At 36.4% G+C, this 21,123-nt stretch overlaps 2 protein-coding genes across 2 annotated transcripts in view; one reads left to right on the forward strand and one right to left on the reverse strand.

Moving 5' to 3' along the window:
* The window catches only part of LOC149413438 (uncharacterized), a 546,764-nt gene that overhangs the window by 7,467 nt on the left and 518,174 nt on the right, over positions 1 to 21,123 (reverse strand). Inside the window, 12 exon segments of the mRNA XM_089644997.1 lie at positions 1,303 to 1,523; positions 12,111 to 12,224; positions 13,491 to 13,691; positions 13,777 to 13,874; positions 14,591 to 14,852; positions 15,760 to 15,859; positions 15,962 to 18,161; positions 18,247 to 18,363; positions 18,517 to 18,708; positions 18,835 to 18,917; positions 19,166 to 19,329; positions 19,771 to 19,909. Coding sequence (XP_089501123.1) covers positions 1,303 to 1,523; positions 12,111 to 12,224; positions 13,491 to 13,691; positions 13,777 to 13,874; positions 14,591 to 14,852; positions 15,760 to 15,859; positions 15,962 to 18,161; positions 18,247 to 18,363; positions 18,517 to 18,708; positions 18,835 to 18,917; positions 19,166 to 19,329; positions 19,771 to 19,909 — 3,891 coding nt within the window.
* LOC149413439 (uncharacterized) lies at positions 3,488 to 7,190 on the forward strand. Its single transcript, XM_089645628.1, has 3 exons — positions 3,488 to 3,823; positions 4,495 to 4,661; positions 5,272 to 7,190. The coding sequence occupies exons 1-3, from the start codon at positions 3,750 to 3,752 to the stop codon at positions 5,565 to 5,567; spliced, it is 537 nt and encodes a 178-aa protein (XP_089501754.1). The 5' UTR covers positions 3,488 to 3,749; the 3' UTR covers positions 5,568 to 7,190.

A 21,123-nucleotide genomic window follows, 5' to 3' on the forward strand; every position in this document is an offset into this window, starting at 1 on the left:
AATAAAATTTATTTATTTATTTTTATTTTATTAATACAAGACTTAGAAGGGTACATATGGTTTTTGTGATATTTCACCCTCCATGCTAGGGATGACCCTGTGTTATGGAGGGTGAATTTTACAGTTTTTGAGAGAATAACATTAATTAAACAAGTAAGTATACATAGAAGATCTACAATCGTAATGGTTATTAAATGCAATGAAAGTATCAGATTTATTTGTTTGATTATAACTATGTAGATAATTATAATGGTGGAATGGATTACATGTATAATCAGAGTTACGCAAGTAAGGAACGTAAGCGTTGGTGTTGAGGGTAAGTGGTGTAATGTAAGCTAATAACTGTTTACTTCCGAGTTTTGTCACAAACTCTCTTATCAAATAAAACTTTGGCTCAACAAAACACTTTGAACACTCGGTCCCTACAGCTAAATGCCGTCTATGGGTCACCTAATAGACTAATCTATGCCATCTACAGATGAGCTCTTACACCAATTAATATCAAGGATATTATCGGTAACAGGGATTGCTAAAAGCCTGCATAAAACAACAAATAAAATATATAATCACGGAAGAAGACAATATCGACAACTCTCAATGAAAATATGAAAGAGACAAAGACACAAAAAATAAAAAGGTAAAGGTTGCGACTCGAACCCAGTTCATCTAGTCATTCCATCCACCAATTGAGCTATACTCTTGTTTTTGTCTCTTTCATATTACATTGAGAGTTGTTGATTTATCTTCTTCAATGATTACAACTGCGCAGGACCCACATATACTTTAATAGTACTCAGCTGCTGACGCTGTACAAGTCCCAAAATACTTGTAAAGAACCCTCGACTATGTGCAGTAATGGGAGATCCTTCGATAGATTCCCCTATCTTAACAAGCGTCAGGTGGGAATGCTGTTTTTGTTCTACCGGTATTCTACCACCTGTATTCTTTAATGGAGGATGCTCCAAAGAACTAGTGTCATTGATCCTTCCAGCACTGGTGCACACAACAAACCTGACAAACACACATCCAACTTTTGTAAATGGTTGACATTTATCACATGAGAATGGGTCATGACACGTTCTTGAATTCAACATCTCGGCTGTGGAACAATTTGTCGGCCTCTGTTTCCTCCTTCCTAAAATATGGGTTTATCCAAGACCCATGTTCACTCCTTCCTATCCTCAAAAAGACCCTCCATAAGGCATCTGCAAATATGACATAGGTCCTGAGGGAATGTGTTTTCCTCGAGGCCAATAACAATAAGCAACAGCGGATACTAAAAGCCTGAAAAAATATTCTTACCGCCAGATTTAGTCCCCGCATGATGCATCCCCGTGTCCACAGACAGGGTCTTCTTGATCTTGTTGTGCGGTGTGGAATGTGAGTGGTGGTGGGGATGAGAGCCAAATAGGTGGAAGGTGTGCGGCGCCGCTGGTCTCCGGGTGCGGGCCTCGATCCCCTGGCGCCCGCCCTCGGGGCTCAGCAGCGAGTGGCGGTCGCTTAGGGTTTGGGGAGAAAGAGACCTGGTGAATGGTGGGAATATATTTTATTAGAGTGTGTATTAACCACTCGAGTGATAGCTACCCAAATTTGGGTAGTACCGCTGATGCCCTTGAGTGATAGCTATCCAAATTTGGGTATCTGTGGTAGGTAATTTTTTTATGAATCAATAATTTTTTTAATAAAACCTAAAAATATGGGATAAATGGTGAAATATAGGTGAAACAATTGGCTTTAAACCACAGAAAGCTTTTTAAATTATGTTTTCTTATTATTTGAAGGTACAGCTTTTTTTAATTAGCGCTGTCAATTCTAATTAGCGATAGGAAACAAGTTCCTTAAGAATAAGGCTTAATATGTCAGCTTTGGGGATGCTGTGGAAATGGTTTGGAGGGGACCTCGACTAGGTGCCAAAACGAAACACATTAATGATTTTTTTAAGCGGAAAATGTTGCTTGTGCGATGATGGAGGACTTAGCTAGCATTAGATTGAATTCACGATGTCTGGGTGGGGATCCGACGCATTTGTCTCCTCTGCTACTAGCTGGTTAAGCTGAAATGTTTTAAAGGCTTCCTTTTCAAACAATACCAAGAGATTTCCATTTAAGAGAATGCTGAAAGAATTTCGTTGACTTTCCAAAAAACGAAAATCGAAAGCATTCATTGGTTTGAGTAGGTAGGTATCAGAAATTCTGGAAGGGTAGTCAAATTGTAATAATAGTTAAACACATTTTGTACTATTGTATTTCACTAACTTCCGCACTCTTAATAGGCACATATTATGGAAATTACACTTCGTTTCAACTTAATTTACGTCGGGGTAGATGGTAAAAGATGCATTTATAATTCAATTTATATTGGAACAACTTTTCTTTAACCTTTGAAGGTTATTACCCCAACAATGCAATCATTGAAGAAAATGATAATACTAACAAATACAAACTAAACAAAACAAGACACAGAAAATAAAAAGATAATGGTCACAACTAGGAATCGAAGCGAAGATCTCTTGTCTACCGGGAAAGGGTTCGATTGCTATTTGAGACCGTTTTCTTTTTATTTTCTGTCTTTTGTTCTGTTTCATGTTTCATTAAAATTTGTTAGCATTATATTCTTTTTTTTCATTCAATGAAAGTTCAAAATTCACCAAAACGATCCCTTTGTCGCCATTTTAGACTTTTGTATGGAATGACACTTGCGGTAGTTTTGTTTCAATCTAAATACGCAGAAATTACTTCATTAACCGAACCTAATAACTTATTTGGTGCATGTAAATGGTTGTTTCTTGTATTAATTATTGAAATAAAGTATAATTTCCATAATCTGTGCCTGAAAGTGCGGCGGTTAGGAAAATAATGAACATCCATTTTTATATTGTAATTTAAAATGAATAGAGGTTTCAACGCCCTTCCAATTTAGGAAAATAATGACCATCCTTGTTTACGTTGTAGTTCTAAATGAATGGAGGTTTCAGCGCTCTTTCAATTTAATTTACCTGAAGTATGTAGCCGTTGAATCATAATGCGACACGGAGAATTTGATCTTATTTATTGGCCTGTCATTTCAAAGTCATGCACTGTACCAAATGCATTTGTAACTTCTAGAAAGCAATGTATTTTAAGCGAGTGGAACTTTTATACCAATTAATTGTCAAAGCACGTCGTAGAACATTATAAAAATCAAGCATTTTTATTTCAAAACGTTCTCTTGTAAATGGAATATATAAATTGAAAAACAGTTAAAAATTTTAACACACATTTGATAGTTACAAAGTAACTGTAGGCGTAGATCATAAATAAGCGTAGATTACCGTGCGTTCTAATGTTGACATTTTAACATTTGAATTTGACATCGACAAACGTCTAGCACTGCGCATGCGCGGTCCCCGGCTTAGCCAACATGGCGGAACAAATTTGGGTGTGGCAACAGTTAAAAATAAATCGATCATTATTCTCCCGACTGGCCGGGTATTTTCCTTAGCGGCAGCACCGTGACTTTATCTGTCAAAACTCAGACTGCCGGGCGCTGCAACTGCACAGTGCTAAAAAATAATATTGACGAAGTTGTGCGAAGCTCGCGCCGAGAGCTCTTCGTATTGAGAGTGGTATATTTATGATTGTAGCCCTCAGTTCAATTTATTTGGTTAACGTGTTATTGCGTTGACCACTTATCGTCTCGAAGTGATATTTGAAATATTCCAGTCAATTATTAAAGTTAATTCGCGAGAGTAAAGCCATCTTGTTTTTGCAATGCGTCGTTGTGTTTATTGCAAGAAAATGGAGTCGCAGACGAATGATGCAGATGGGGAAATCACTTTTCACGAGTGAGTAATTCTCGGTATTCTATTTCCAGCGCGTAATTATGATCGATCGATATTACGAATGCACCTACCGCCTGTTGCAGTCTGCTGCACTTATGGGTGTGTTGATTCATACCATTTTTGCGCCAAATTAATACTCGTATATTTGGGAGTGTCCGACGTTTGAGGGAAATTAGTTTACAAAGTTTTATTGTTTTAAATAAACTGTTCATCATGTTCAGTAGAAGCTTGTCGATTTTTCTTGCAATTACTAATTTATTCACCTACGTACTTCGAAGTAAATGTTTCATTTATGTCGCCATATTGATTACAGAATTTCAATCACATTCGTCAGATTTTGAACACCGCTCATTTTAACATTCCGTGTTATTTGTAGCATCAGCTACAAATCAGTCTTTAAAAATACTTATTTCAACATTTCTGTAACTTTGAACTGCCATACTATTTTAACAGGCTTTGATTTAAACATATTTCCATTGCTTTAATTTTAGACCAACCAACAATACTTTTAACTAGCAGATAAAACCTGCTAAAAATTCAAGGGTTCTTTTTTTAAAATAACAGAGGGCGCCACTTCCGTTTACAACAATCCTAACTGTACAGTCAATAATACTATCAAATTGGATTCTATGGTGAATATTTCATAAGATTACTTATTTCATTTTTAAATTTAGATTTCCAGGAGATGAGGATCTACGCTCTGAATGGATAAAGTACACAGGCAGAAAGGGTTGGTTACCCCCGGAAGGCAGTGTCCTTTGCTCAGAACACTTTGCAAATGACTGCTATGATGAAGAGGACAACTTAAAGGAGGGAAGCGTGCCAACAGTGCAGTGCAAAGGTAACGGTGTTTCTAAAACTTCACTTTTGTTATTAATGAATGCCAATTTTGGAAGTGGAAATTAACTCAGTTACCGACATCTGATACAGCTGAAACTCAGCAGATAGACTCGATGTCAATGATAATGCATTCTTTCAACTTATTGGTGGCAATTGTATACACACATGCACATGCATTTCTCTGAAATCAGATGATATTACAGCAGTTATAATACTAACAACATTATATACTAAATAAATGTCTGTCCTACAGACTGGCGTTTGGTAGATTTGTCGTCTCCAGTTCCTGTGTAGGAACGTTCAATCCTCAGAGAACAATGCCTTTTTCACTGGGAGGAGAGTTCACTGTGTCTAGATAGATGTTTGTGACAACTTTTTTGTATGATTTTCAATTGATATCTTATTTCTTCTTCATAAGCCTTCTGTCGTCCGGCTTTGGACATAGGATGCCGGCAAATTTTTCTGATCCTTTCATCCATCTATCGATTAATGTCATTTTTGCATATTAATCCTGGAGGTTTTCCCTCATTGACTGCCTGTTTTCTGAATTGCCAATTCCGTTAAAGAATCAAAATATGCCCACTTCAACAAATTATTTTATTTATTTTCAGCACAAACTACAACAATCACCAAACCACCCGCCAACATCCGCAGGAAAGTCCTGCGTAGATCTGTGGAGAACCGGAATGAATCCCGTCAACGCTACGATGACAAATACATGGACGAGATGTCAGAAAATCTGCTCAGAAAACTCGGAAAGGTCGGAAAAAAATTTGAAATCATGAGACTCAAGAACAAAGCCCTGGACCAAAAGATCTTCCGCATCGAACAACAGAGGGCTCGTCTGCGGGCTCGAAAAGAACTGCTTCTTTCCCGTCGAAATAACAAAGCCATTCAATCTGAATAAGCACAAATCTCAAAGTGTTTTATCTTACAACTCGGTTATAGTGGCTTTGGACGCATCGGAGCGTCCTAGTTAACATTTACCTTACAACTCGGTTATAGTGGCTTTGGACGCATCGGAGCGTCCTTGTTAACATTTACCTTACAACTCGGTTATAGTGGCTTTGGACGCATCGGAGCGTCCTAGTTAACATTTACCTTACAACTCGGTTATAGTGGCTTTGGACGCATCGGAGCGTCCTAGTCAACATTTAACTTACAATTTAATTCAAGTGCACTAAGAATTACTATATGTATTAGGTTCCAGGTCACGTTAGCCGAGATGTCCTGTATTTCATTTATGGATTTTGTGTTAAAGCTACAATTCCAAATCTAGGTGTAGTCCGTAGCAGCCATAAACTGAGTTTTGTAACTCTTAACCTGTAATGATTAATACTATTTTTATTACTGCTTTCTATGTTTTGTTGCCGTATTTATAATGTGTACTATCACCTAGTATTATTTATTTGATAATAACTTATTTATTTATTAACCACAACTATGTTTCTAATATTGTACTCTTCTGTGTCTATGATATACGATATGTGTAATATGATTCTTATATTAAAAATCAATATTTAAAGAAAAAAGGTTGTTTTTTTTATTTCATCTTGGATTTGGAAAAAAAATCATCTGTTCATTTTGGATGCTGGTATCTACTATTTATGATAAAACTATTCTTGTAAAAATGTGTTTGCTTGTGCGATCAGAATGTTATTTTTTGTTTACATTATGTGCGCCAGTCTTCCAGCGACAAGTTATAAATTGATATGAATGTATTTTGAAACTCCGTGTTACTTCTCCATATCATACTCATACTATTCATCATTCGCTATATTACTTTATATTTCATTAATTATTGCAATATATTTTTAATAATGCAATGTTATTTATTCTCTGCTGTACTGTCTATTGATGTGTATTTATTTATGTGCTTAAATGTGGCCATTATAAAATAATTTGCGCTGACTGAAATTATAAAATGAAATGTTCTCTGTTTCCCTGGTGTAAACATTATAATATATATGACGTCCGGATGTAAATTGCACTAACCTCGGGGGACGATTCTGCATGATGAGCAAGTAAAAAAGATAGATAATTTTTTTCTGAATTCCAAAATTTTAAGGCGGTTTTCAGGTTAAACAATTTAATTTTAATTAGAAAAAAAAATTCTTCCATGGAAAAATATTTTTGTATGGGAAAAACAATGGATTTCGAAAAAAAGTTATCTTTTTTACTTCTCCCGTCATGTAGAATCACCTACTGACACTTTTTTTTTTACTTTATCCCCGGACACCCTGTAAAAACACCCAAAATATTTTTTAACCTGTACGCAATTCGAAAAACGAAGATTATCAAGTATAAATAAATTTTAGGATCGAGAAAAATATATTCTTCACTCTTCTGATACTAAGTATTTGTTCTTCTTGGGCCCTCAATTATATTGTGTTGTATTATAAGTTTACGGTTATGTTGTCTATTTTTCCGTATTATTTATTATATTCTATTTGTTAGTGGTTATCTGAATAATTTGTTTGTTAGGCGCCCTAGTAATAAGACCTGATTATTGACTAATAAACGCCTGGATATACAGCCGTGAATGCCTTCTTATTGTATTTTATAAATTACATAATGTGAAAAAACCAATTTCTTTATGCTTTCCACATGTCAAACGCTTAATGTCACATCGACTAAACTCGTGGTAAACAACAACAAACAATTTATTTGTTTCCTTACAATTTGCAGATTTGTTTTGATTACTAATTACTGAGCTTGTGTATATATGTTCTCAAATGTATTATTTGTTTATAGAGTGGAGACGGTTTACACATAGTTCCCGAGAGCACTTAGGCCATACGCCCATTGTGCTATATCCCAGATTTTATAAGATATTATAGATTTATAAGATAACTAGGTATAAACGAAATAGGAAATAAAAATAATAACATTATTCAACGGTAAGTTAAAATTAAAAGAAAAATGCAGATCGTGCGAATGATCTTAAAATATGGTTATAAATACAGGAAATAATATGAACAGCTTGCTTATAGCTTGTAAGTATACGAATAAAATAAAGTAGATCAACAGTACATATCAGGATTATTGTTAGTAGGCATTCTTGAAATACAGATAATATCTATTAGTAGCATTGTAGATAGATATGTACATGAAAGATATACAATGTTATAGTATTATTAACATGATATACATCACAGACATATGAATATATAGACTAGAAATTAAAGGTGAGGGGTAAAATCAACTGTTGAAGAACGAAGGGGGTAAAGCTGACTGTGATTTGTCAATAAATCAATCTGACAGTTTATAGGCATCTCGCATTATAATATCACCATTTATTTCTTAAAAGTAAAATCTGCTTTTGAATGAATAGACATTTTTACATGGGAGCGCAAATTACTCGCCACGTTATGAAAAAATTTGCGAAGTCCAAATTCGCCAAAAAAAATTTCTTCTATTTTCAGAGTCGAATATATTGTTTACGTATTTAGTTAAGACACTTTTATAGGTGTTCATAATTTACTTCCCAGTAACAACCATGCGTACACTTGAGAATCGCTACATCGACCAATGTTGGCTCGATCTGATAGTATATGTTTCTACAACTGATTCATATATTATACGACGTGAATAAGCTTAAAATGATGCTTACATAATATGGAATGTAATACGACAATTGGGTTTATTCTCTTTTTCACATCTATTTTTACAAGTTTTCATATCACAAGCCACTATTTTGCCGTGTTATTTCATAAAATGCCTCGACCATAGCTCGACGCTAGTTCGAACAAGAATGATGACGTCACATTCTCAAGATTCACGGGAAGCCATACGCGAGCCCAGCCGGCTCCAATGGAACCGGTATGGGGAGTGGGGATTGTGGGGAGTGGGGAATAATACGCTTTTAATCACTTAGGGCAGGTCTACTAATATTCATATGTCTATGATATACATGGAAAACATAAGATAAACATGAATAATAGTATCACTGCATTTTGAGCATAGGTACATAAGATATAGGTATTGTGTACGATCAAATTTATATAACTATTGTCCGCAGCATACAAAATCAACAACATGGTTTTTGACAAAAAAGGTCAGTAATAACAAACTTAGTCAACTTTACTGAATACTTAACAAGCAATATGGATAATGGACACCAAGTAGATGTTATCTACACAGATTACTCGAAAGCTTTCGATAAAGTTAACCACTCTATCCTCATTAAAAAATTACACCAATTAGGAATCCATGGCGACTTACTTAGGTGGCTAACTTCTTGTCTGCAGAAAAGACTACAGTGCGTATCAGTTGAGGGAACTAAGTCTAGTTTTTTCTACTGTGCCCTCTGGCGTACCGCAAGGTTCCCATCTGGGACCATTATTGTTTAATGTATATATATTTGATATTTATAAATGTTTTTTACACCAGGTACCTTGCATATACAGATGACAAAAAAATATACTTAGTAATCAAATCTATCAATGACTGCATAAAACTTCAAGAAGACCTAAATCGTCTTTTTGCATACTGTAAATTAAACAAATTAATCATAAACATTTCAACAAGTGCAACAAATTATCTTTTACGCGTAACAAAAATAAAATTTCTTTTAATTATAACTTTCATGATACACATATCAATGAAATAGAATTAATCCGTGACCTTGGGGTAGTACTGGATGTAAAACTAAATTTTATCAAACACATTAACGAAGTAATCAACAAAGCCAATAAAATGTTGGGATTTATAATTCGCATATCTAAACCTTTTCGCAATATTAAAACTATGTATTCCCTTTACACCACGTATATCCGCCCCCACTTAGAATACTGCACACTAATTTGGGCACCGTTCTACTAATGCTATATTGACAGAATCGAAAGTGTGCAAAACAAATTTTTTAAACACATAAATTATAAATTCAAATTACTCTTTGCAAATAACACCGAATCCTTAAAATTTCACAACTTTACTCCACTTCAAACACGTAGATTAATATCTGATCAAATATTTTTATACAAAATTCTGAATAACGGCCTGGACTCTCCTGAACTCGTAAATTATTTAAGAATTCACATACCTACAAGGCCAAGCAGACAAAACCATTATTTGACGGCGTGCAGAACCAACCATTCTCCAATCCCCCGTGTATGCGCGCAATATAACACGCTATTTAACAATTCTTAATAATACTCTTGTGAAATACCGAAACCAAGTCAAACGTACCACCACAAATGTTAATTAAATTAGTTATAGAAAAGGTACTACATGAGCATCTCCTGTCCCCATCCCATCTTCCTCTGCCTCTTGCCCTTTCCTATTCCTTCTTCCTTCTAATATATTTATATGATTTTTCTTTTTTGTTAATTTCATTTTCAGTTAATGGTTATAACCAATTACAATTTTGTATTATATCATATTGCAACATTAACATAAGAAACTATTTTGGCTTACCTCATATTTAACCTCTTGTATAACTCATCCTGTATAAAATTGCTGTTTGTTTCTTACAATAAATAAATATGTTCTCACAAATCCCTGTATGTTGTAACTACATATGTACTTATACTCGTGTATGCTTGGAACACTGTTTTCAAACTTAGTTTCTGACAAAATTAGATTCTCTGGATCGGCTCTAGTTATGGAGAAATGTTCTACCATGGTATTTAATATACCCGTCTTAAATAATAACTACTGAAAAATCAAATTTTTTTGTTCACTTTTAGAGGTCCTCAAATTTTACACGGCTGACCTTTTTTCTTTTACCACTCATGATATATCTTCTAAAGCTTGTACCAGCTTTACAGCACCCTTGAGGTGATTTTTCACAAAAATTAAATATTATTAGCACAGACCCATGAAAAATCACTAGATACCCTAGACCCTGAAAACTTGATTCTTGACAAAAAGTTCCAATTTTTTAAATAATAAAATATTACATTCTTTGTAGGCACTTTGCCGCTAACTGAATTCTTCGCATAACTGATTCCAATTATTAAAATAACATTTAAATTCATAGCAAATTTGTGAATCCGATTTCACTCAGGACTGACTAACGCACAGCACAGACAATGTGAGTTGTGTATCTATGAAGACTACGGAAATTAGTACATATTTTTACAAAACACCACCACTTTTTTTACAAAATCTGTTTTATGTATATACCTACATATTCTAATTAAATTAAATTAAATAAAAAAAATGACCTGATCAATCATGAACAATTTTGACTTTTGATGAACATTTCTATATGTATTTACACATTTCTGTGGACAAAACCTGCTGTCATTAAATATTTCTGTATGTATGTATTTCCATAACAGAACCTGCTCTCATATCACAATCACATATTTCCAGAGATGTGCTTTATTTCAAATAAATCCATTTCAAATGAAAATGCAAAATGGGTATTTTCCATTTTGCATTTTAAATGCTTTTCTAAAAACCATTTTGCATTTTAAATGCTTTTCTCAATGCATTTTCCATTTTAAATGCTTTTTTGCAACATTCTTCCTACTATCTCCACTCATCTTTTTTTCATAAGCCCCAAATATCAGTCGGTCCTAAACCTCGCTATGAGAGATAATTTCCATTTGTCAAGTTGCCCCCTGGTAGGAGCCCTGTCAATTGAGTGATACCATTACAAAAAATACTGATTCAAATACTGAACATGGGGCCATGACGCTGTAATATTAAATGTTAGATAGCAGTTTCTATGTTTTTACGTTGGCAACATTAGTCCCGTGCAAATTTTTTGTGGTTTGTGGTAGAGGTGTTTTTGGATTTACCATCATGTTATATGTTTGTTCTACATTGATGTCCATTATTAAATGACAAAATTTTTTAAAAATTCTATAATTATTTTGATTGTTTGACCTGAGAAACCATTTTGCATTTTCAATTCATTTTGAAAACAGGTATTTTGCATTTTGCATTTGAAATGCTTTTCTAAAAACCATTTTGCATTTTGCATTTTCAAATGGAAAAGTTTTGACCCATTTCCATTTTGCATTTCAATGGTTTTGGATACCCATTTTGCACATCTCTGCATATTTCTACATTGATACAAGAGAGCCTGCTGTCATATTATTCCTTACCAGCTGACGAGTACCCGGCGTTGCTTGACTTTTCTCTACTTTCAATATGTATTATATATAAACCTTCCGGGAGAAACTGATAGTGAAGACCCTTGCATAGTTTAGAAGAACTAAGTGCCAAACAGACAGAGGCGGATAGTGAATTTGTTTTATACTATTTAGAGATTACTCTATATTCATTTCCACGAATAGATTGCCCGCTGTCATATGATATACATAATTGAATATACCTTATTATAAAAAAACATTATTGTTTCTTAGTGATTAATAAGAAACAATAATGGCGCATTCTGAAAGTTTCACCGTCCTCCATTAAATTTTAAAATACTTGGCGAATGAGAAACGTTGATGGACAAAATAAAGATTTGTGTATCTGGTAAAGGCCTTACCTTGGTAACTCCTGCAGCTCCATGCTCTCCTGATCGCTGCTCTCTTCCCAGGACCTCCTTTCGCGCAGTTTGGCAGCACGTTGGCGGGAATATGTCACGTCCAGGCGATCCAACCTGATGATAAAACATGTTTACAAAATTTATATTTTGTAGAGTAAAAACAATTATTAACAGCATCTCACAATTTTTTTACTGGTGAAAGCAGAGAGGGTGTAATGCATATGTTCGTACTCGGTACTTCACCAACATTCATTCTCTCACAACTTTTTTTCTGTTAAATCATTGAAGACAAATCATTATGACTCAAACAAATATCAGAAAAAGATTTACTTATTACTTCCCAACCTTCCACTACCCCATCTCCTTCCCCTCCCCACTACAGCCTTGCAGGAACTTTGCTCTACCACTGAGCTAACTCAACCTTATCTCCTTCAGTCATATTTAATAGTATCATACTTTGACTAAGAACTACCAACATTATCTTCATTTTCTTAACTCATTTTTTATTGGCAGCTATCTTTATGTATGATTGCAAGATGCAATCTAGACAGTGTCTTGGTTAAATATATCCATTTTTATGTTATTGTGCGACTTCTATTGACTTTTCTTTCTTCAAGTCTAGGATGAGCAAAGTCCGAGCCAGGCTTAGGTCCTGGGTTCAATTTCTAGATGCAACTGAATCTTTTCTGTTTCAAATTTTCATTTTGAAAGTCGCTATTATTGTCTTCAATTATTAAATATCACAATTTGAGGTTTTAGTCATTAAGTTATTCCAAAAATAAAATAAAAAATCTGATAGTATTATCATAAAGACTGTACAGTTGAGGATTGTTGTAAACAAAAGTGGCGCCCTTTGTTATTTTCAAAAAGAACCTTTTAAGTTTTCAAAGAGCATCGGGTTTTTTATCTGCTAGTTTGATTAACTATCTTACCATGTCTTGGTGAGGTATTGCTGACTTCTTCCATCCCCTTGTGCCTTATAATATTCTCCTGACACCCTATTCTCCATCAATGTGCAAGTTCAAACCGTTAAAGCATTCTTTTCATAATCTTGTTTATTACGCTTTTAACTATTTTCCATTTCAATCTAAACAAGCCATTTCCACTTTGAACTAATATTAGATATGCAAATAATGATACAATATCAAAACAAGTTCTTTATATAATGTGGACTGCTTGTTCGGTTGTACTCTTTTCAGTAGGGGTTGTGATGGTCTCCTGGTGTCCACCACCAACATCTCCGGCTGATTTGGGTCCAGCCCTGAGGCGGCCAGCCTCTCCAGCTCTGTATGTCTCTTGAGGGTCTCTGCAACGTCCCGTCTTCCACCACTTAGTTCTGCTGGAAATGAGGATCAATAAGAAGACGTTTCATTTCCTTACCTCAGATCAGATCTTCTGGGTTTTGATGGTCTCCTGGTGCCCGCCACCAACATCTCCAGCTGATCTGGGTCCAGCCCTGAAGCGGCCAGCCTCTCCAGCTCGTCTGTTAGTCTCTTCAAAGTCTCTGCATCGTCCTGCCTCCCGCCACTCAGTTCTGCTGCCAGCGAGGATATGGTATCGGCGTGCTGAGGATTATGTTCACTGTGAAAAAACAACATATTATTTTAATTGATACACATTTAGGTTATTATTATTTTGTGTTATGAATAATATTGAGTAAACTCACCTTAAGCAGTAGGCTTGCTCAGCTGTATTAGAATCATCTTCCAAAGCAGCCACATTCGGTGGTGATGTGGTAAAAAGTGTGTCCAGTGAATCTCCTCTCTAAAAAATATGTCAGTTAATCCGCGAAGACTTTTCGAAAATAATGTTGTTTTTATTCGTGACTATTATTCACTAAACCAATCCGAGTTGCAGAAAGATTTATTTATTTGTAGAAAAACAAACGGTTTTTATTATAAAAAGGTTAACACAAAAAAAGTTAAATGCAATACAATGTTAGTTAGAGATAGTAGTTTTATTTTACATTAAAACTATTGAGTCAGACTGAATTACACGTCTATGCTTAAAACTAAATATGGAATCTACACTGTTTGCCGGGCTCTTTTATTGCTTTATTTACATTCAAATATCCTCTCATGCTCATATATTTTTCAATTACACTGTCTATATTTTTGTCATTTGTGATATTTAAACAATATTTTATCTGGAAAGACTTTTTCCAACGCTCGGCTTCTTGGAACGGTTGGCCGCTTAGCGCAATTTTTACTCTGGATTAAAATAATTCATAACATTTCGTTCTTATCACTTTCAATTCCTCAGCTGGCTAAGTCCTCAATCACAACACAAGCAATATTTTCCGCTTACTGTGGTGGTAGTAGGAGATTTCAAAGTCAGGTTATTCGTAATCCGGGAATGGTTGTCTTTCTTTCATTAAAAAATTAATGGGACCCACTCCATGCCTAATATTATCATCTCCCAAAACTCTTTTATAAAGTTCAATCTATTATTTAAATTACATCATTAATAGTTTTTCTTACCATAAAGCCATGTTCCTGAGAGAAATCATCACTCCCCGAACTAGCCGTGAGAGCCGAGATGACATCAGCATGCACTGAAGGGGGGTCGTCCATTCCCCCCTCTTCTTGTGTAGAGCCACCGATCTGGTGCAGGTCTCCCCGCATTTCCAACCCCCCCAGTCTGGACTCCATCCCCCCTATGCGCTCCAGCTCCAAGATCCTGGACTGGAGCTGGGAGATTATCTCGTCCCTCTTACGCACTTCCATCTCCAGACTGTTAAACCTGTTGAAAGAACTGTGGACTTGACATTTACCCTTCATTTTACATTACGCTGACTGAGAAGAACAAAATATCTTCTAATTGAAAGTTCTTAAACCCTCTGCAAGAAAAATTGCTGGTACTTTTCCCAGGGTGAAGAAATTCTAGTGCTACCTCTGATTACTGAACGGTTCTACCGAACGGTTTGTTTTGTGTGATCATTAGGTAGGTAAGCAAAAGTCCAATTCCTACAGACTATTGGGGGGTTTAGGATCACAGGGGCCTATCTACAAAAACATAGTTTTGAGAAAAACGCGAATAAAGATTGGAATGCTCATATGCCCACCTGTATGCCCAACTGTATTTCTTAAACTTCGAGCTTCGTGTCAATAATTAATATGATTATTGTATTACCAAAACCAAGCCTTACTCAAAACACCAGTTTTTGTAGCTAGGCCCCTGTGAACCTAAACCCCTGCATTATTGATACCATAGAATAAAGAAGAATACAATAAATATTTGGCTAATCTGGCCTTAAATTTCCGCTACAAAACTGTGATTCACTGTGATGACGAAATTCAAATGGGATGGAGATGTGTAATGTCAGGCGAAGGTAAGAGAGAAAAAAGCCCGTGCTAAATGGATTCAAATTTGTATGGAAGGCACTTTTAGTTTTTTTCTTTATTCTACGATTGATATGACATGATGATACTCTGTCACACCGATAATTGGAATTTTCCAATAAAAGATGGTAGGCGAAAGTTGTTCTAGCTTCTTGATTTATTTTAGCACTTATGAATATGTTTGTAGTTTAAAGTGGTTATTATTTTATCTAGTGTTTTAGGATAGCCCTACTTTCACTTGTATTTAATGTGTTATTATTATTATTTTACAATTACATAATACAAAACAGGATTGGAAAGTGTAATACCTCTCTTGGAATTTTCCTTGCACCTCATGGAGGTGACCTTGTATCACATGTTTGATTCCCAGTAGAACTTCACTGAAGTATTCCTGTTCTTCTAGGGAACCTAAAAGAATAGCGCATATTATTACATCACACTGATAGCAACTCACCGCTACAAGTCTATTCACCAGGTTGAAGTAATTACAGGAAAGGAATTCACACATACCTCTAAATAATTTTCTTTGGTTGGCTACTGCAGCTATCAATCTAATCTTAGGTTTAGGTCTTTCACCCGGCACTCTGATTTCTTCAGGGTGCAGTCCTTCCAGACCAGGTGTGGAGTATCTGTATTTAGGGTCCAGGGATGAGCTAATCTCTTCTAGTTCTCTCGCTTGCTTTTCGGCTAGAATTTCTCCGATCAACATTGATGTATCAGGCACTATCGGTAATGAATCATTACTGTCTCTGTTAACGCTTAGTAAACTACCACTCATCGGGGGACTGGCTTCATCGTCGCAAGCCCAGTCATCGACATCGTCCACTCGTTCTGACTCATTCGATGGAACACTCGTCAGCCGTTGGTAAGGGTTCGATAAAGGGAAGAGAGTCCTTTGTTCGTTGGCACTATTAGGGGGAGAGGTAAGGGTATCGCGGTTAAATGTTACGCTCTTTGTGAACTTGGAATGTCTGGCCGCATAGCCTTCGATCGTTGGAGCTCTGATCAATTTTTTAAACTCCTTGGCACAAAACACCGGAGAATCTTGGATCTGCGTATCTTCAGATAACTTCTTAAGTATAGATTTTAAGTTTCTTCGTTCTAACGTCTCATTTGATTCTGGACTTAAAAGAGATTGTGAAGCATTCAGTTGTGTTGCGTGTGGTCCTCCAACTTGCATCACATTTCTGCTTCTGCGCGTGTCCATTTTGCTACCTTCTGAATTGCTTCTTGTTAATACATCCACATCACTAGAGGAATCTGGATATTCGAGACTAGAACTACGTTTAATAACTTTTTCTAGTTCTTCTAATTTTTGTCTTTCGTTTAATATTTTCAGCTTTTTAACGAATGGCAATGATCCGTACTCTGGAGATAAATCTTCTACTGATACGTAGCTTTTATTTTTTCTCATTACCATATACATACTTTGTTTTGGTTTTGCTTTCGATACATTCTTGGCCGCATCTGATGAGGAGCAATCCGCGCGAGACGTCCCGGACCGACTGGCTTCCTTCACCCTACTAATTGACTCAGTAATTCTAACATCCTTCGAAGGAACTTCCGATGAGGTTATATCACTATTCATCGCATTCGTTAACTCTAAGTTTCTATTGTCTAAATCTATATTATTATTATCACTTGTTACTAAGCTAGAGGATGGCATTCCAGTACTCGGGGACGCAACAGGCAAATGCATACATTTTCCTAAACCTAATTTGGATAAAGCTGAAAATTTGGCACTGCCTTCAGTTTTAGCAACACTCGTGCCCTGCGAACTATTTACCGAAACACCCGGCTGTTGAATTGATATATATTCTCTCGATTCACCTAGAATTGAAGCCTTTTTGAGTTTGGACCAGGGCTTTTTACTTCCACTCGCTTTTTCTTCTGCTTTCTCAAGAGTTTTTGTTGGTTCTGTTGTCTGGATTGGTTTGATAATATCTATGTTTATACTTTTGGCACTGACTGATTCTACTTTATTTGGCACCGCTTCTAGTGTGGGAGGTTCTCTGGGACTGGGTGGTGCTCCTTGCAATAGTTTCAGCTTATCTCGGAAAGTGGAGCCCATGGCTTTGGCCGGAGATTTAATTTTATTGACGACACTCGTAGGAATTGAAATAGTCTGCGTGTGTGGCACTCGGTTAGCACCAGACTGTACAACACTAAGTTTATCACTAGTTATAACAATGGGAACAGGGATTTTCTTTTCACTTTTGTCTTTCTCTACCGGAAGAATTTGCGAAACGGAAGTGCCGTCTTCCTGGAGTTTCAGTATTTTATCTTTAAAACTAACTTTGGGCTTGGAAGAAGAGTCACTTGAACCTGATGAGTTCTTTCTTGAAGGTTTCGTGGTTGGACTGAGTGATTTTCCAGGAGAAGTTGATCCAGACCCCTTTCTCATTGGACTGAGAGTTTTGACTGTTGGGCTTAGTGGACTTTTTAATGAACAAGGACTAATAGTATCTGAACTAGAAGGAGGATTGCTGTTGAGAGTGGACTTGTCTAGTCCTGTGGAGGAAGCTGAAGCAATCCTCTCCCTGTCTTCCTTGGCCTTGAGAAGAAGGAGTCTCTGCAGCAATGGAAGACCAGCACCTATGACTTCTGGTTCACTGGGAGTGGAGGTGGTGGGAGTTGAATGAGGAGCGGCACTAAGCTGCGGGATGCTAAGACCCCCTCGTTGTCTGTTGGCTTCTTTTTCTTCCCTTTCCTGAAAGAATTCAAAAAGTTTATTATTTTATACTGAAAGGTCTCAATAAGTTTAGTTTTAGATAGATTTACACGTCTATTAGTACCTGTCTTTCCTTTAGCAGTTTCAGTCTGGCCAGGAGAGGGAGTCCGGCGCCCAGGGGAGAAATGACTTTCTCTTCTTTGTGGGAAGTTCCTGGTTCAGCACCTCCGCTTGCTTCATCCTGCAATATCAAAAATGAATCATCATCACTGGTCGTGCTCATTTCAAGCAGAGGTCGCCCACAGATCAGAGAACTGCAGTCTTTGGCTTTGGATCGGCAAATCTGGAAAAACTGAGTATTGTATTTTGTATTTATTTATTATTATTTAGGTACCTTCATGACATCCCCTTGGTGGTTCTCGTCACTCTCGACGCGGTTCATCCTCCGGAGCATGCCCTTCCCCCCCGCCCCGTTGTGGCCGTGGCCCCCACCTCCTGCGCTGAGCGTGCGCATCTCCAGGGACTCCGCCCCGAGCCCGGAGCGCCGGGAGGGGCGCGAGCGGCTTCTCAAGGCGTTACGGAGGCCCTAATTAAATACATACATAATGTTAAACAATTTAATTACTGGAAATGTGCATACTTTTGAAAATATAAAACATTGCATTCGAGGTCAAACTTGGCCTTCATGGAAATTTTACAAATGTTGCATTACCTTCACATCACTTCTCAGCTTGTGGACGATTGTTTTCGGTCCGCTTGGATCGTCCCCGTCCAGTTTGTCATCTACTTTCTCACCTGGAAGAGGAAAAGAGTCAAACAATAGTTATTGTAGTTATTCCGAATGGATTGTAAGAATTCCCTTTCGAGGTAAGTAGAGTTTACACAATGATATTTTCAAGCGACCTTCCTTCAAGCAGTTCCTGGTTCCTGGTGTAGTTTTTCACAATGTCTAAAATATTTTTTAATGTATTTGGGGAATAATGAAAGCTCCGGTAGTTCAAAGTGGGCATTTGGGCCAATTTTGATGATCAGTGAATACTCACCCTTAGCCTTCCTCGAGCAGTTCCTTGCTTCCTGAAGCCGCTTCCTACCTAGCGTCTGGAGGATCTCCTGCGCCTCAGGGTAGTCCTTCATGGCGGCCAGGACATCCTCCCTGGAGAGGGAGAATAGCTCCGAGTAACCCACGGACCGGACATCAGCTGTTCGCCTGTAATGATATTCCATACAGTATAACTATACAAACACCATACTATTGGAAAAATCGTGCTATATACAGCCTTTGGATGTGCGATCACTTATTGTCATCGTCTCACTAAGTCATTCCCAATTTTGAGCAGTCGTGAGTTTTTTGCTCAACGAAAGTCGTCGATCTCAAGTTTACACGGCCGACTACAGTACAGGTTTTGCGCGACTAATTTTGAAGTGTCACATGATCAAGTCAGTGCCATCGGGTTTCCAAGTGTTGTTACTGCTGCTTATTTGTGTCTTGTTTTATTGCAAGCATTTTAAATAAGTTTACTTAGCGACATCACTGTCTTCAATTTGGTGGTCAGGTTTAATATTTATGCATTCGTGGCTCTTACACATAGGCAAATTACATAGCACCAGAAGAATTGCTAATACCGATTATTATTATAGCGTGACCTACTTGTTGAGTCCATCTAGGTTCAGGATGCCGATTTCCCCGAAGAAATCTCCAGCCTTCATAGTAGTCAGCACGCGCCCCGTCTCAGAGATCACCTCCAGGATACCGTCGGCGATTATAAACATCTCACGGGCCACCTCGCCTGGAATACAATATTAAAAACGTGTTATAAACGTGGTAGTCGTTACTCTATTGTATTTCAGTTGAAAATCATGTAGATTCACGGTGATACAATTTTTTCTATTATTGACATAATTATCAAACGGCTGAGATTTTGGAATCTTGTTATCGAAATCTGTACTAATATAGTAAACAGATGATATGAACAACTGTGTTAACCCCTCAGTCTCTTTGTTTGCTTTTGGCAATAGCTCATATAGGTCTCATATAAGTCTCATTGTGTCTTCCTTGCTTTCATTGTGGTGAGAATTATTATCTAAACGGTGTTGGAAAAAGAAAGCACCACGCTTTATATTCAAATCTAAAAGTTAACCACAGAATAAATCAAATGTACCCCTTTTTGAAACCAAAATTTCCCATCGCAATTTAAAAAGAAGAATATGAAATTTGAAACTTTTTATTAATTATCTTTACATGAAACGACAAAAAACGAGGTAAGACGAGTAATTAAAAAAAAATATGTAAGAATATGTCAGAGGCCCAAGGGGTTAAATTCATATTTTTTATGTTTAGATTTTATATTTTTAGTTGCGCAAAGTATTTTTTATGGATAATGTAAAAAATAATCTCCGCCCTGAAAAATGATCTCGAGCTTTGTTAAAATAACAAAGTTGTTTTGAATAAATTTTAAATCCTTTTCCATTTCCCCTACTACATATTATGTTTCGTGCTTGGAATGTATCGCACATTAATTAATTTTAAAAAACATTCCATGATATTATATTGCATTCGGACAAGTAAACTGCGTACGTTTATATTTCAACAAAACTTTACAACGTTCTTCCCCCAGATACAAAACTACTAGAAAAGAATAATGACTACAAGTCGTAAACTACATTCTGGCTGAAAAAGTCATTGAAATAACCTTAAAAACAGCACTTATAAAAACATAGAAGATCCATCTAACTTAATGAAATTAAAAAAAAACTTCAATCCATCCAGCACAGCACACAGAATCCCCCATGTGAGGAGACTAAGAAAAAACCAAAATTTCTTAACAAAATGTTAATTTGTTAATAAACCAATTTATTTTGATTCAAACGGTTATACTTCAAACTTCTCTAAGCTTACTTATCTACACAATATTTTGTATCTTCATATGATATTCAATTATATATTCGCTAATAATGAATTTAAAAAATATATATTGCATCTAGATCATTGTAGCACCCAGAA

Source organism: Hesperophylax consimilis, chromosome 22 (assembly GCF_061612785.1).
Source record: "Hesperophylax consimilis isolate HC1 chromosome 22, BYU_Hcon_1.0, whole genome shotgun sequence".
Classification (NCBI taxonomy): domain Eukaryota; kingdom Metazoa; phylum Arthropoda; class Insecta; order Trichoptera; family Limnephilidae; genus Hesperophylax; species Hesperophylax consimilis.